This window comes from Lithobates pipiens, unplaced genomic scaffold (genome assembly GCF_037356315.1).
Source record: "Lithobates pipiens isolate NorthernLeopardFrog02 unplaced genomic scaffold, aLitPip1_a1.2 Scaffold_3, whole genome shotgun sequence".
Lineage (NCBI taxonomy): Eukaryota > Metazoa > Chordata > Amphibia > Anura > Ranidae > Lithobates > Lithobates pipiens.
The window spans coordinates 158,823,535-158,841,374 of NW_027507790.1; the positions used below are offsets into that span (position 1 = coordinate 158,823,535).

The following is a 17,840-nucleotide window of genomic DNA, read 5'->3' on the forward strand; positions in this document are numbered from 1 at the left end:
TCGTCTCATCCACAGGGATAAGACGGGCTTTGTGCCTCTCCGTGAACCCAGGGATAACACAATCCGAGTCCTCAATTTGATCCCGCCATCTCTTCCTCCTGCGGTCTATGGATGCGGAGAAGGTTTTTGATAGGGTAAACTGGCAGTTTATGCAAGCCACTCTGGAACATATTGGTCTGGGGTCCTCTATGTTAAGCTGGATCCTCTCCCTATATTCTTGTCTCTCAGCTGCAGTTAAAGTTAGTGAAACAAGGTCTAATTTCTTTGCAATCATGAATGGTATTCAGGGATGCCCGCTCTCGCCCCTGATCTTCAATCTTACTCTGGAACCCTTTCTATGCACAGTGAGACTTGATTCTAGCATTGTGGGCCTCTGGAAAACCTCAGGCCTTCACAGATGATTTGATTTTCTGACGGATCCACTGACATCCTTGCCAAATCTACTACACTCAATCCATGAGTATGGCACCCTGTCATACTTCCAAATCAATTTATCCAAATCCTCTGCTCTCAACTTTATAGTGAAGCAGGCTGTAATCAGATGTCTCCGTCCCTCTTTTCCCTTTTCACTGGGCAACTGACTTTGTTCGTTATTTGGAAATGTCACGCCAGACCTTGCTACTCTTTAGTCTGCAAATTTTGAGCCACTTCTTTTAAACATGAGAGCTGACTTTGCTGGCATTCACTCATGTTGACCTGGTTTGGCCATTGCAATGCCCTCAAGATGACATTATTGCCAAAAGGTACTTTATCTTCTACAAGCTCTCCTCATCAGATTACCTCCCTGTTTTTCAAGCGAATGAACTCTCTTCCGGGAATTTGCGTGGTTCCATCGGAAATCCCATCTCCAACGCCAACTTCTCCATCACCCTCAACAGGGTGGAGTTGGCCTCCCAGATGTGCGGGCTTACTTTAGGGCGACTCACCTCACCAGGTTGGTGGACTGGCATTGCCATGCTGAGACAAAACTCTAGGTGGCTATGGAGCTGGAGGTCTCCGGTGACACGGCAAAGAGCTGGCCCTGGATCACCTCCCAACTGCCAAAAGACCTAAATACCCATCCTACTCTAGGTAACACTTTGATGGTTACGAGGGACACCTTTCTGAGCTCTTCACTTTCACCATTGCCATCACCCATGATACCTATTCCAAGGGAATCCGGGGTTCCAGCCATGCCCCCACAACCCAGTTCCAAAGTTTAGCAAGCTTTCCTCCACTGCCCTTACGAACACCTCGGTTCCCCCAATAGACATTTGGGGTAGCTTCCAGCTCAGGCATTTCCTTGGCCAGTGTGCTTGTTCTCTGGGCGTTTCCCCCCATCAACTTACAGAAACAGAGAGGGAACCAATTCACCACTGCCTTTCCAGTATCTATGCTGCCTTGATCCAACCAAAAGAAGATTTTACCAAGGTGTTCCTTTCTAAGTGGGAATCAGATCTTCCTATGTATTTCACTGATCAATAAAAGGAGAAAATTCTTCATTTTGCTCAGAAATCTTTAATTGCCACTAAGGTCTAAGAATCCAGCTACAAGATTTTGACTAGGTGGCATAGGGTTCCCGTGACTCTACGCTGCATTTTTCCACAGGTACCAGATAGACGCTGATGCAACCTGACCGAGGCACAATGTTCCACATTTTCTGGGACTGCCCAAAAATTAAACCATTCTGGCAGGGGGTGGATGACCTCCACCATCTGACCAATGTTGATCTAGCAGGAAACCCGGTGGCGTGTCTGCTGCAGCTCAAAACACGGGCATTAAAAAAAATAAGGCCTCTCTCACGATCCAGTTGTTGAATGTTGCAAAGGCTTGTATTTGACTGTGCTGGAGATCTGTGATTCCACCCTCGAGGTCTCTTTGGTACTCCAAAATGAATGAGCTTAGGGACATGGAGGATCTTGCGCGACCTTATACAAATCGGGAGACCTTTCGGGACACTTGGAGGCCATGGCAACATTTTGTATACATGGACGCCTATTTACGATATATTTCGGAACCCGTGTGAATTCCTGGGTTATGTCCGATTTTGGCCTTGGCCGGGCAACCCGATCTTACTTCTCTGGTCATAAGTCTCTTCACCCCCTCCACCCTTCATCATTTTACCTTCTTTACCCACTCCTCTCTTCCCCCTTTTGGAGCCAAGTGCCCAAAAACATGTTTTCAAGGCCCCTGGGGCCCCCTAAGTGACCCAAGGATTTTATTACATTACTTAGAGATGATATCTGTTGCCTCTAGCTAAGCCAGTAGTTCTGTTGGCTGATAACCGATTTAAAGTTTGTTTGATCTCTAAGCTCTGATGGCTGCGATCCGTTTTGCCATTTGTTTTACTCTATTATGTTTATTATAGCTGAGCAGTCCATATTATGCACAATTTATACTCCATGTTGGCCATCTGTGTACCCCTTTATGCTCTTTCCTGTTTGGTTTAAAAGAATTACAAAAAAATAATAATAATCTTGTCTGCCCGCCTATCTATATATATTATATATATATATATATATATATATATATATATATATATATATATATATATATATATATATACACGTTCCACTCTGACAGAGCAGACTGGGAGTAAAAAATATAAATATATGCCATTGGGCAGGACTAAATATAGTGAACCTGCATGGGCAAAGCATTTATTCACAAAGCTGTGTTTGCTGTAATACACATTAAAGGGACCATTATTTACAATTGGATAACAAGGCAGAACAACATGCTAAACTACACAAATGCATTTTAGAAATAATATACCCGTCATAAGATGATTATATGCCTCCTGTTTGTTGATTTTCCCATGGAACCACCTTTTGAAGTTAAAGGGGGAAAAAAAAAAAGGATTAGAGAAAAAATAAACAAACAACACACAGGTTTTGCTTTGTGTTTACAATATGATCATGGTGTCATTTTGTTTTCTCAATACTGCATACCAAATTAAACCATGGCCCCCCCACCCCAAAGCACCTTGCCCCCATGTTGATGAGGACAAGGGCCTCTTTCCGACAACCCTGGCCGTTGGTTGTCGGGGTCTGCGGGCGGGGTTTTATCGGAATCCGTGAGCCCCCTTTAATAAGGGGGCCCCCGGATCCCAGCCCCCACCCTATGTGAATGAGTATGGGGTACAATGTACCCCTACCCATTCACCTGTGAAAAAAAAAGTAAAAAAATAAAAAAAAAAACACAGGTGAATGGGTAGGGGTACATTGTACCCCATACTCCTTCACATAGGGTGGGGGGCTGGGATCCGGGGGCCCCCTTATTAAAGGGGGCTCACGGATTCTGATAAGCCCCCCGCTCGCAGACCCTGGCCGTTGGTTGTCGGGAAGAGGCCCTTGTCCTCATCAACATGGGGACAAGGTGCTTTGGGGTGGGCGCGCGGCCCCCCTTTCCCCAAGGCACCCCCCCATGTTGAGGGCACGCGACCTGGTACGGCTCAGGAGGGGGAGCTCACTCGTCCCCACCCCCTTTCCTGGCCGGCCGGGTAGCGTGCTCGGATAAGAGTCTGGTATGGATCTGGGGGGGGGACCCCCATGCCATTTTTTCGGCGTAGGGGGGTTCCCCTTTAAATCCATACCAGACCTAAGGGCCTGGTATGCTCTCGGAGGGGGAACCCATGCCGTTTTATTTTTTTAAATTTGGCGTGGAGTTCCCCCCCTTCAGAGCTCATTCTCTGATTGGCCACTGCAAAAGTTGCCTGGCCTGGAGCGACTTAAAGTCGTGTTGTAAGTCACCCCAAGTCGTGTCCAAGTTGCCTCCAAAAGTCGTGTTGAAAGTCGTGTTGCCCCTGTGTGACCCAACCCTAATTTTCCACTTCTTAATAAGTCATTAAACAGTACTGGACTAGCATAGTCAAGGCTTTGGATATCCTTTTTATACGCTTTTACATCTTTGTAAAGTTTCATTACCTTGTTACTCTGCTCTTATGACTGTTCTTTTCTACCTCCCCATGTGGCTTAGTATCAAGCCTGCTTAGTGCATCCATGTGAGAGCTAACAAACTCATTGACTATTTTTGCACAGACACCAATAGTGATTTAAATGTGGGAAATTAACCTTTAATTGCCATTTTAACCTGTGTGTGGCGCCTTTGTGTCTGTACCAAGGCCAAACATTCCAGGGTATGTAAACTTTTTATGAGAGCCATTTGGGTGATTTCTGTTATGATTTAACCACTTCAGCCTCGGACCATTTTGCTGGTCAAAGACCAGACCACTTTTTGCGATTCGGCACTGCGCCGCTTTAACTGACAATTGCGCGGTCATGCGATGTGGCTCCCAAACAAAATTGACGTCCTTTTTTTCCCACAAATAGAGATTTCTTTTAGTGGTATTTGATCACCACTGCGTTTTTTATTTTTTGCGCTATAAACAAAAATAGAGCGACAATTTTGAAAAAAAACTCATTTTTTTTTTACTTTTTGTTATAATAAATATCCCCCAAAAATATATAAAAACAATTTTTTTCCCTCAGTTTAGGCCGATATGTATTCTTCTACATATATTTGGTATAAAAAAAATAAAATAAATCGCAATAAGCGATTATTGATTGGTTTGCGCAAAAGTTATAGCGTTTACAAAATAGGGGATAGTTTTATGGCATTTTTATTTTATTTTTTTTTACTAGTAATGGCGGTGATCAGCAATTTTTATTGTGACTGCGACATTATGGCGGACACATCAGACATTTTTGACACATTTTTGGGACCATTGTCATTTATACAGCAATCACTGCTATACAAATGCAGTGATTCCTGTGTAAATGACACTGGCAGTTAAGGGGTTAACTAGTGGGTGGCAGTGTAGGGGTTAAGTGTTCCTAGGGGTGTGTTACTAACTGTTGAGGGCTGGGCTTTCATTTAGTGAACACTGATCTCTGCTCCAATCACATGGAGCAGAGATCAGCGTCACTAGTTGCTAGGCAGAACAGGGAGATGCTGTTTATAACGGCATCTCTCCGTTCAGCCGCCCCGTGAGACGATCGCGGGTAAGCCCGCGGCGATCGAGTCGGCGGGACCTGCGACCAGACACACGGGGGTCCCGACCAGAGCGCGGCAGCGCGCTCGCGATGGTAGGGCGCGACGTACATCGGCGTGCGCTGGTCGGGAATCAGTTAAAAAGGATCCAAAAAACTATGTGATAATAAATGGCATCATGTGATTGCTATCCTTAAAAAGAGACGTATGTTTTTTTTTTATTCATACTTAACTCAGTGGATGGAGCATCAGACGAATGCTGCAGCTGTCCCCCGCCATCTCTGCACTGAGAACCAAGCCACCGGACATCGCCGATGGCTCTGTTCTCACAGATCCCCCAGAGGAAAGCTGCTGTCACAGTCAGTGTCTCTCCTCTCTGATCCTCCACACTCACTGGTTTGCCGAGTTGTGGAGGGGCGGGGAGATGCTGTCTTGGCAGCTCGTTGAGCCACTGAGACTGCCATCAATCAAGGCAACTGGTGGAACCAGACTTGGGAAGTTGGGATGATGCGCTGCCTCAACTGAAAGTGGAATTCAGACCACTCTTCGCAGACCATTCCTGTGACCCATAGGAGAAGTCCAGCTTAAAAAGCTCAGGCAGGACTTTAAATAAAAGACAATTTTTTTGGCATGATCAGCCATATTGTCAATATTAACCACTTCAGCCCCAGAAGATTTTACCCCCATCCTGACCAGAGCACGTTTTAGAATTTGGCACTGCGTTGCTTTAACTGACAATTGCACGGTCATGCAATGCTGTACCCAAACAAAATTTACGTTCTTTTTTTACCCACGAATAGAGCTTTTTTATGGTGGTACTTGGTCACCTCTGTGGTTTTTATTTTTTGCGCTATAAACAAAAAAAGCGTAAATTTTTTTTTTTTTTTTTACTTTTTTGCTATAATAAATATATAAATATCCCCCAATTTAAAAAAATAAAATAAAAAATTTCATTTCATTCAATCAGTGTACTCTTCTACAGATTTTTGGTCAGAATAAATATCGCAATAAGCGTATATTTTGATTGGCTTGCACAAAAGTTATAGTGTCTACAAACTATGGGAAAGATTTATGCCATTTTTATTATTATTGTTTTTTTTACTAGTAATGGCGGTGATCTGCAATTTTTTGCGGTATTGCGACGGACAGATCGGACATTTTTGACACATTTTCAGGACCACTGACAATTCTACAGTGATCAGTGCTCTAAAAATGCACAGATTACTGTGTAAATGTCACTGGCAGGTAAGGGGTTAACACTAGGGGGCGATCAACGTGTGTTCCCTTAGTGTGTTCTAGCTGTATGGGGATAGAACTGAGTAGGAGGAGACATATCGCTGTTCCTACTTAGTAGGAAAAAACGGCATGTCTCCTCTCCTCTGACAGCACAGACAAATCCCTATGCTGGCGCTCATGCACACGATCGCATGTGGCCAGAAAGGGGAAGGACCTACCCATACGGGGTTTCGCCCAGGAGAGCCGTTCTGCCGCAGTATATCTGCGTGAGCCGGTTAAATCGGATTTCCGGACACATTATTTTTATTTTTTTTCTTCAGGAATCCGAGTATAGTGCATTATTAACATAAAGAACAATATTATATGTTTGCGAGTGGATGTCGATAATATATTTATTTTATACTCACAACTTAGTAAATCCTCTTCTGGTCTTTGCCATGATGATTGTGGGCATGTGAAGCCCAATCGCAATAATTTCCTTGATCACCGATGGAGAAGTGCATGCTGGGTAACCAGCATGCACCTCTCGATATCGTGCATGTGTGATGCTCCGGCGGCCGTAGCGCCATTTAGAAAGTTGACATAACAATTGTCTTGCTCCGTGGTTATGGCAACAGCCTTAAATTGCATAATTTCCTGCTGGAAAATAGCACAATTTTTGCTCACGGTACTGCCCACAGAGTCTCGGAAATGATGACTCACATTTCTCAGGAGCACAGGCAGGGGAGGAAGTGGCGAGGTGCTCCACGGACCAGGAAGTGTCAGATTAGGAGCATTACATAGCAACAGGGCATTTATGGCAAGTATTTAAAAAAAAAAATTCCCCCAAATGTTTCTTTAGGATTAAAGGTCTGTGATTATGTAAAACTATTTTCAGGGTAGAACTCCTCTTTAATACCAAAATTTCACATTTTCTGCCAGGGTATGCTAACTTTTGAGCACAACTGTATGTGGAAAAAACTTCAGTAATAATGCAACTGATATCATTTTTCTTGTGCTATACTTACAGCTTGCCTTCATGTGGATCTTCTTCCCTCCCCTTAAAAAATAAATAAAAATAAAATAGACATTTGTCAAAATCCTTTTTTTATTTTCCATGATACACATCACTCATTTCTTTTGCTTTATGATCCTCTTATAGTACCGCTAGATTACCACCACCTAGAAGGCCCTAACAGGATCCTCTCATTCCAAACTTAAAAGCCAATGCAATATGGCAATCTGGAGGCGCTCTGTACAGAGCATCCCCCCAGAAATGCAAGTTCCTCCTTGTGTGATTGGCTCACTGATTTTCCCAGTAGTCTGCACTAAGATACAAATTAGATTTTGGGAATCCAACAAAAATTGCATTTTTGGTGAGCTACTTCCAAAGGGAAATCCCATCTAAAGGGATTCAGACCCTGCTAGTTTCCTCATTAGAACAGCCGCAGATGATTGATAAAGTCACTCCTATTGACACAAACAGCTATTTCCTCAAAATAAAAAGGTAGGAATCTGCAACAAAATTTGTTTAAATCCCTGCAATGTACGTAGATCACACAGAGGGGGATTTCTTTTATTTCTCAGCAAATGGAGTTAAGAGTGGTGCAAATTGCCTCAAAGGGAACTTTTTAGGTACCTTCAGGTTAAACAATTTTACAATATGCTGACAACATTCTCTGGACCAGCTCACTAACTTTGAACGCACATGCACCGAGAATGCCCACTCAACTAATTTGTAGGCTCTATCAGCATGTAGATAAATGGAAATCAGACCCCAGTGTCAATTTGGAACTAGAAGACATGCTCAGCACTTGGGTAGCAACTAAATCTTGCTCACGAAATGTGGCTGCTCTGGAAACTATCGACAAAGTTCTCTCAAGATGGTACCTAGTCCCACAAAGGATAGCCACATTTTTTCCAAATTATCCACTGTTCTTTTTTACAAGCTGGAAAGACAGGGCTACCTATCCACATATCTGGTGAGGAGATAAAGCTAAGCAACTCCAGGTAAGAACAATCTTTCTATCCAACCTTCCAGTGCAAGTCCAGCACGCGATCTGGATGAGAAGTCAATAGAACAGGAAAAGGTTGACTGCAGTCGCAGGTGTGAAGCAATAGTGATAACTTTGAGATTAACGCATTTCACAAACCAAAATTTGCTTAATCATGATTAAGCGAATTTTGATTTGTGAAATGTGTCATTCTCTGCCAGGTCTGCATTGATGTTTTATGATTTCATATGAAGTCGCTTTGATGGATTTTTATCTTCAATGAAGTTATCAATATTGCTTCACACCTGCGAGTGCAATCAACCTTTTCCTGTTCTATTGACTACTTATCCACATGTCTGGTGGTCCTGCCCTATGTTCAGAAACTTTTGGACTGAAATCTTCAACATCCCCTGCCATATTGAAAAAACTCAAAATGACTAGACCGGTTGATCCTGCTACTCAATCAGCATTTCCCAGCCATTACCAGATCATAATCCAACTTCAAACTAGTGGGCACAAATTACCAATAGTTTAAATATAATGGCAGATAAAAGTATCATGAAATATTGATCATAACAAGTATAAAAACATGCAGACACAAGCCAACTTTCTCTGAAGGACCCTCAGGGCCAGACGTAGTTTCCCTAGTAATCAGTGAGGTTATGAACACGTTGGTCTATTTTTTAAAAGACATAAAAACCTACCCACTGGGTGAGAGTTACAAAAAGGAATGGACAAGAGCAAGTATAAACCAATAAAGTTTCTTGATTACGCCTTCCCTTTCATCGAGAGATGTTATATCTAGTAGTCTGAGGGCTTGACATACATGCCACTCCTGAAGATGTCCATTGGATGAAACATGCTGACTGGGAAGTGCTACATCAGATGATACCAGGAAGTTTGGTCACAATAGCCATTGCCAGAGGGGGGCAGCATTTTTATATGTTCCCACTCAACTGCTGTAACACCATCTTCTTACATACACACTGAACCAAAGCGTGTTTATATGAAGCAGGATTAAAATGGAGCGCTTCTGACCTTAATAGTAAAAGGTATCACTTGGCTCTGGTGAGTGAGCTGTATCTGATATATGCACAAAAAGCCATTTCAAATTTGAAGAGAGATTGAACACAAAAAGCAGCAATATGTTACATCACAACAGAGTGGACTTTTTACTTTCACATTGAACTCTGTTTTGCTGAAATTGTATGGGAGCATACTAGTATTCATATAGGTTTGTTTAATAAGCATACATTTATTCATTAATCTAATCAAACCCAGGTTTTACGCATAATTTACTTTTTAATTATATTTATTCAGTGCAGGGCACATTTAAGGTATTATAGAAGTAAAAAATGCCACATCAACCAGGGTTAACATAAACCAAGACTTGACCACAATTGCTGGGATTAGGGACTTGCAAATATAAAAAACAAGGTGCATAAAAAGTGTAAGCACTTATTAATGCCCCTACATGTTCCAAGCTTTCTTTTAAGTCGCTTGTCTCCACAAATGACTCAACATCAAGAACTATTAAAATATGTAAGCAAATGTACATCTAAACCAAGAAGAAACCACACAGACTAACCACTTCTTTCACCAAATCTTCAACTATAAGCCCCTGCTCGTTTGTACGAAGATTGGTAACCCACATCCATCCGTCTTCTAACTCATTGTGGACAATAAACATATCACCTTTCAAGAAACTGCAAAAAAAAAAAAAAAAAAAAAAGACAATTAGTATATATATACATACTCCATGCCACAAGCCTCAAATAGAGTTTGTACCTTAGACACGGTAAGTACGAGCCTGTGACAAAGCACAGAATTATATTTGCACAGGTTCTATACAGTGACAGTCGTTTTAAAGATAAAACTAGACAAAATTGTTTTCTTGCATCTCTGTATTTAAAGGAGAAGTTCACCTTTGTAAAAAAAAAAAATCTATATATATTAAATGCAATCTTTTTTCCGGTAAAAAAAATAGATTTTTTTTTTTTTTTTTTAAACTAGGAGACTGCAAAGCATTGCAGATCACAGGTGCAATGCAGGGCTCCTGCAGATTTTCAGTGTAAGCCGTCTGCTCCAACATCACATGAGCAGGCAGTTACACAATGACAGGTTCATCACTGAACTAGTTCATTGAGAACTACGATCCGACAAGTGCCTGTTGGTACTTGTAGTTCTCTCATTCTCAGAACTCTGAATGAATGACGCAGCCAGGTGGGCGGAGCCTTGCATGGTCGCTTTCTTTTTTAATTGTGACAGAAGGTGCAGGGAGAAGATCTGCAGCACACTGTCACAATGGAGGGGGGGGGGGGCATTATGTTACTGCTTGTGATACTGTAGTACATGGTTTGTGACCAAACAATATGATCATAGCTGAAATGTAAACTGGTCATATCACTGGTCCTTATCAGATATACAGCGTTTAAATCTTTTTTTTAATCTGAGAAACCAGAAAATATAGCTAGAATATGTCAACCTCCTAAATAATTTACCTTATTTCATCTGTGTCTGGGACTTTAGTGTATGGAAGAATGGCACGCACTCGCCGTCTGTCTTCAACTGGCTGCAAATAGAGTATAAGGCTCAAAATAATTTTCTGTACATAATATGAACATTTGTTAACTACCTTTTCTCAATAGTTTGCTAATAAAATTATTATAAAACTTCTTATGATTCACAATAGAAAAAGTATAACAAATATACAAAAAAATCAAGACCCCAGCAACCAGAAAAACTCTGCAAATAGCCATCTACAGGAAACATCTTTATTGAAATAAACCTATTAGAGAATAGGTGTGACAACCACCCAATGTCTTGCTAATCTGAGCACAGGACAATGTAAATTTCCAGGCTGTGCTGGCCAACCTCATACATTCTCCAGTGATCCACAGGAGCCAAACAATGGCACTACCACATGCTTTTCTTTAGGTACAGTGCCTTGAAAAAGTATTCACACCCATTGAAATTTCCCACATTTTGTCATTTTACAGCCAAAAAAAAATGTAAATGTATTTTATAGAGATTTTATGTGATAGACCAACACAACGTGGCACATAATTGTGAAGTGGAAGGAAAACGATAAATTGTTTTCAACATTTTTTTTACATAGCAGAAAAGTATGGTGTGCATTTGAATTCAGCCCCCCCCCCCCAAGTCAATACTTTGTAGAACCAGCCTTCGTGACAATTACAGCTGCAAGTCTTTTTGGGGATGTCTCCTCCAGTTTTGTACAACTAGAGTGAAATTGTTGCCCGTTCTTCTTTGCAAAATAGTAGCTCAAGCTCTGTCAGATTGGTTGGAGAGCATCTGTGAACAGCAATTTTAAAATCTTGACACAAATTCTCAATTGGATTTAGGTCTGGACTTTGACTGGGCCATTCTAACACATGGATATGCTTTGATCTAAACCATTCCATTTTAGCGCTGGCTGTATGTTTAGGGTGGTTTTCCTGCGGGAAGGTGAACCCCCGCCCCAGCCTTAAGTCTTTTGTAGACTCTAAAGCCCCATACACACTATCAGATTTTCTGCCGATTTACCAAAACCATGTAGTAGAAGGGCCTGCCTGATTGTATATAAATTTAAACTCCTAAGGTTTGACCTAATATTATATGGTTTTGGTAAATCTGAAAGAAAAAAAAAAAAAAATCAGCAAAAGATCTGATGGGCTTTACAGGTTTTCTTCTAACATTGACCTGTATTTGGCTCCATCCATCTTTCCATCAACTGACCAGCTTCCCTGTCCCTGCTGAAGAAAAGCATTCCCACAACATGAGGCTGTCGCCACTGTTTTTCACAGTGGGGATGATGTGTTCAGGGTGACATGCAGAGTTACTTTTCCACCACACATACAGTGGGGCAAAAAAGTATTTAGTCAGCCACCAATTGTGCAAGTTCTCCCACTTAAAAAGATGAGAGGCCTGTAATTGTCATCATAGGTATACCTCAACTATGAGAGACAAAATGTGGAAACAAATCCAGACAATCACATTGTCTGATTTTTGAAAGAATTTATTTGCAAATTATGGTGGAAAATAAGTATTTGGTCACCTACAAACGAGCAACATTTCTGGCTCTCACAGACCTGTATCTTCTTCTTTAAGAGGCTCCTCTGTCCTCCACTCATTACCTGTAATAATGGCACCTGTTTGAACTTGTTATCAGTATAAAAGACACAAGTCCACAAACCTCAAAACAGTCACACTCCAAACTCCACTATGGTGAAGACCAAAGAGCTGTTGAAGGACACCAGAAACAAAATTGTAGACCTGCACCAGGCTGGGGAGACTGAATCTGCACTAGGCAAGCAGCTTGGTGTGAAGAAATCAACTGTGGGAGCAATAATTAGAAAATGGAAAACATACAAGACCACTGATAATCTCCCTAGATCTGGGGCTCCACGCAAGATCTCCCCCCGTGGGGTCAAAATGATGACAAGAACAGTGAGAAAAAATCCCAGAACCACACGGGGGGGACCTAGTGAATGACCTGCAGAGAGCTGGGACCAACGTAATAAAGGCTACCATCAGTAACACACTATGCCTCCAGGGACTCAGATCCTGCAGTGCCAGACGTGTCCCCCTGCTTAAGCCAGTACACGTCTGAGCCCATCTGAGGTTTGCTAGAGAGCATTTGGATGATCCAGAAGAGGAGTGGGAGAATGTCATATGGTCAGATGAAACTAAAGTAAAACTGTTTGGTAGAAACACAAATCGGCGTGTTTGGAGGAGAGTGAATGCAGAGTTGCAACCAAAGAACACCATACCTACGTTAAAGCATGGGGGTGGCAACATCATGCTTTGGGGCTGTTTCTCTGCAAAAGAAATAGGACAACTGATCAGTGTACATGAAGGAATGAATGGGGCCATGTATCGTGAGATTTTGAGTGCAAACCTCCTCCCATCAGCAAGGGCATTGAAGATGAAATGTGGCTGGGTCTTTTAGCATGACAATGATCCCAAACGCACCACCCGGGCAACGAAGGAGTGGCTTCGTAAGAAGTATTTCAAGGTCCTGGAGTGGCCTAGCCAGTCTCCAGTTCTCAACCCCATAGAAAACCTTTGGAGGGAGTTAAAGTCCATGTTGCCCAGCGACAGCCCCAAAACATCACTGTTCTAGAGGAGATCTGCATGGAGGAATGGGCCAACATACCACCAGCAAGTGTGTGACAACCTTGTGAAGACTTATGCCGCGTACACACGAGCGGACTTTTCAACATCCAAAGTCCGAAGGACCGAGTCCGTCAGACTATCCGATCGTGTGTGGGCTGCAACGGACTTTTGATTCACCAAAGTCTGACGGACTTTAGAATATGGAACATGCTTCAAATTTTCCAGAAGGAACTCCGCCGGACCCGGTCCCCTTCGAAAACTCCGCTCGTGTGTATGCTACTCCGACGGACTAAAACCGACGCTAGGGCAGCTATTGGCTACTGGCTATGAACTTCCTTATTCGAGTCGGGTCGTACGTCATCACGTTCGAATCCGTCGGAGTTTAGTGTGATCGTGTGTGGCCAAGTCCGTTCGGCCGAAAAGTCTGTCAGAACTCCGTCGGAACTCCGGCGGAACTCCTTTGGAAGTCTGTCGGACATAAGTCCTCTCGTGTGTACGGGGCATTACAGAAAAAGTTTGACCTCTGTCACTGCCAAAGGATATATAACAAAGTATCGAGATGAACTTTTGATATTGACCAAATACTTATTTTCCACCATCATTTGCAAATAAATTCTTTCCAAATCAGACAATGTGATTGTCTGGATTTGTTTCCACATTTTGTCTCTCATAGTTGAGATATACCTATGATGAAAATTACAGGCCTCTCATCTTTTTAAGTGGGACTTTATAGGCATAATATGTGACACATATTTTGCCTATAAAGTCCCACCTGACAAGGGGAAATTTTTGTATATTCAAGATCGGGATGTTGGCTGTTAATTAGCAGAATTTGGTACAAACCTCCATATTTTTTGATATTCATCTTTTTAAGTGGGAGAACTTGCACAATTGGTGGCTGACTTTTTTGCCCCACTGTAGCATTTTGATTTTTGGCCAAAAAGTTCAATTTTGGTCTCATCTGAGCAGATCACCTTCTTCCACATGTTTGCTGTGCCCCCCACATGGTTTCTCCCAAACAGGACTTCTTATAGTTTTCTTTCAGCAATGGCATTTTTGCATTCCATTAAGGCCAGATTTGTGGAGTGCATGACTAATAGTTGTCCTGTGGACAGACTCTCCCACCTGAGCTACGGCTCTCTGCAGCTCCTCCAGAGTTACCATGGGCCTCTTGACTGCTTCTCTGATTAATGCTCTCCTTGCCTGGCCTGTCAGTTTATGTAGATGGCCATGTCTTGGAAGGTTTGCAGTTGTGTCACACTTATGCCATTTTCGGATGATGGATTGAACACCGCTCCATGAGATGTTCAAAGCTTGGGATATTTTATTATAACCTAACCCCGCTTTGAACTTCTCCACAACTTTATCCCTGACCTGTCTGGTGTGTTCATTGGCCTTCATGATGGTGTTTGTTCACCAAGGTTCTAAACAGCTGTATTTATACCAAGATTAAATTACACACAGTAGGGACTCTGTGTACTAATTAGGTGACTTCATTAAGGCAACTGGTTCCGCTAGATTTTAGTTTGGGACATCACAGTAAAAGGGGGCTGAATCCAAATGCGCTCCACACTTTTCACATTTGTAAAAGAAATTGAAAACCATTAATCATTTTACTTTCACTTCACAATTATGTGCCACTTTGTGTTGGTCATAAAATTCCAATAAAACACATTTACATTTTTGGTTGTAACAAGCCAAAATGTGAAAAATGTAAAAGGGGTATGAATATACCAGATGCTTTATTTTTTTCTTTTATCCCGTTTTGTTTTTTTCCTTCACTGTACTGGGGTCCAGTGCATTTTTGTTGAGTTCCAGCACAGTCTAGTGCGGAAAAAATGCAGCATGTTCTACTTTTTTCTCTGGAACTGGAACACCCTGGAACTGACCGCACTGGTGTGAACTATGCCATTGGAAACCATATAACCTACTTTCCATGTTTTTTTGATGCAGAAAAAAGATGCACTGGACTGCATGTGGTGTGAACTGGCCCTGAGAAGAATTTTGAAAATTAAGATCATTAGGGGCCGGTTCTAACTAGATGCAGCGAGCTGAGAAATTGTGGTACTAGCCCTGAGTCCCTGATCTTTTGTGAGACTTTTTTTGTTCGAAGGTTCTTCTTTCCTAATTGGTACTAAAATTCTGAATCATCCACCTAGAAAAGAGTCAGTGCTATTCAATGAATCTTTAAAAAGCAATTCCCCCATTATCTTAGTGTCGGAAACAAAACTGGAAAAAAACATCCTCTTAGGAGTTGCAGCTTTATTTTCTTCCATATGACATCTAGCACTGGATTGTATGTAGATACTTACACTGCCATAGCCATTCATTTATTTTATTGTAGAACATTCCCTATGATTTTCAGTACAGCATTTACCGTATATACTCGAGTATAGGCCGACCCGAATATAAGCCGAGGCCCCCAATTTACCCCCAAAAAAACTGGCAAACTTATTGACTCGTGTATAAGCCGAGGGTAAGACATGCCTGTCCATCCCTGTGTGTGTGTCCGTCCATCCCTGTGTGTCCGTCCATCCCTGTGTGTCCGTCCATCCCTGTGTGTCCGTCCATCCATCCCTGTGTGTGTGTGTCTCCATCCATCCATCCATCCCTGTGTGTGTGTGTATCCGTGTGTGTGTGTGTGTGTGTGTGTGTGTGTGTGTGTGTGTGTGTGTGTCCAGCCTACCTGTGTCCTGAGCCTTTGTCCCGAGCCTCCGTCCCGTGCCGAGCCTCCTTGCCTCCGTGCCTCGCCGCCGTGCCTCGCCGCCGTGCCTCGCCGCCGTGCCTCGCCGCCATGCCTTGCCTCCGGTCCCGTCCCGTCCCGTCCCGTGCCGTGCCGTCCTGTGCCTTGCCTCCGTCCCGTGCCCTCTTCGTTCGTCGGCGGCCATTGTAAAATTCAAAAGCTGCGCCGCCGCCTTCGCCTGTGATAGGCGGAACACTGAATTTCCCAGCAGCCTGTGTTCCGCCTATCACAGACGTCGTATCATCCTCGTCCGTAGTACGAGGATGATACGAAGTCCGTGATAGGCGGAACACAGGCTGCTGGGAAATTCAGTGTTCCGCCTATCACAGGCGAAGGGGGAGCCGGAGGCGCGGCTTTTGAATCAGAATGGCCGCTGTCTGTCTGCTCGACACGCTGATCGAGCGGGCAGACAGCGATGACTCGAGTATAAGCCGAGGGGGCACTTTCAGCCTCAAAAAAGAGGCTGAAAATCTCGGCTTATACTCGAGTATATACGGTAAGTTTGCATCAATGGTCTCCATCGGACTGTTTCCGTCGGAGTATCCAAAGGACCAAGTTTTCCAACTTGTCCGTAAAATTTTCCGACAAAATGCTCCGATCGGACATACTCCGACGGACAAAGTGCCACGCATGCTCAGATCAAATTCCTAGACCAAAGCTATTGGCTACTAGCCTGAACATAGTCCCGTCGTAACGAAATAACGTCATCACGTTATGTACAATCAGATTTTCCGACAAATTTGTCCGACCGTGTGTATGCAACAGTTTCGGACAAAATCCGTTGGACAAAATCCAACGGATTTGGTTGTCAGAATGTCGACCGTGTGTACAAGGGCTTACAAAGTGGAATTAACATGGATTGTTTGAGGATTTGCATCATTTAGTTTACAGCCCACAACTTTGCATCACAATAAAAAGAAAAAAAAAAAATCTTCAAACAACAAATAGGACAAAATAACAGAAAAAATTTCAATGTGCAAAACTATTCACCCCCCTAAAGTCAATACTTTGTAAATCCACCTTTTGTGACTATCACAGCTCCAAGTCGCTTTGGATAAGTCTCCATGAGCTTGCCATATGTTACCACTGGGATTTTTGCCCATTCCTCCTTGTAAAACTGCTCCAGCTCCTTCAAGTTGGATGGTTTGTGCTTGTGAACAGCAATCTTGAAGTCTGACCACAGATTTTTCTATTGGATTGAGGTCTGGGCTTTGACTACGCCATTCCAACACATTTACACGTTACCTCTTAAACCACTCAAGTGTTGCTTTAGCAGTGTGTTTGGGGTCATTGTCCTGCACGAAGGTGAACCTCCGTCCTAGCCTCAAATCACACACAGAGTGGTACAGGTTTTGCTCAAGAATATCCCTGCATTTAGCACCATCCATCTTTCCCTCAACTCTGACCAGTTTCCCAGTCCCGACTGCTGAAAAACATCCCCCCAGCATGATGCTGCCACCACCCTGTTTCACTGTGGGGATGGTGTTCTTTGGGTGATATGAGGTGTTGGGTTTGCGCCAGACATAGCGTTTTCTTTGATGGCCAAAAAGTTAAGTTTCAGACCAGAGCACCTTCCTCCATACATATTAGGAGTCTCCCACGTGCCTTTTTCGCAAATGCAAAATGTGCTATTTTGTTTTTTGCTGAAAGCAATGTCTTTCTGAAGATAATTGGATGCACCAGAGCTTTTTATGAGCTTTATAACAAAGGGGGTGAATACATACACACATGCCAATTTTATCAGTTTTTTTATTTTTAAATATATACATAAAACAATTTTTTCGAATTTTACTTCACCA

The 17,840-nt window shown here is 42.8% G+C and overlaps 1 protein-coding gene across 2 annotated transcripts in view; it reads right to left on the minus strand.

Annotated features, from left to right (window-relative positions):
• RASA1 (RAS p21 protein activator 1) overlaps positions 1-17,840 on the minus strand; it is a 159,009-nt gene that overhangs the window by 76,811 nt on the left and 64,358 nt on the right. For both annotated transcript variants that reach the window (XM_077462433.1, XM_077462435.1), the window contains exons 4-7: positions 10,682-10,752; positions 9,769-9,886; positions 7,215-7,246; positions 2,755-2,807 (exon numbers count right to left, since the gene is read on the minus strand). In XM_077462433.1, coding sequence (XP_077318559.1) covers positions 2,755-2,807; positions 7,215-7,246; positions 9,769-9,886; positions 10,682-10,752 — 274 coding nt within the window. The remainder of the gene's footprint in view (positions 1-2,754; positions 2,808-7,214; positions 7,247-9,768; positions 9,887-10,681; positions 10,753-17,840) is intronic.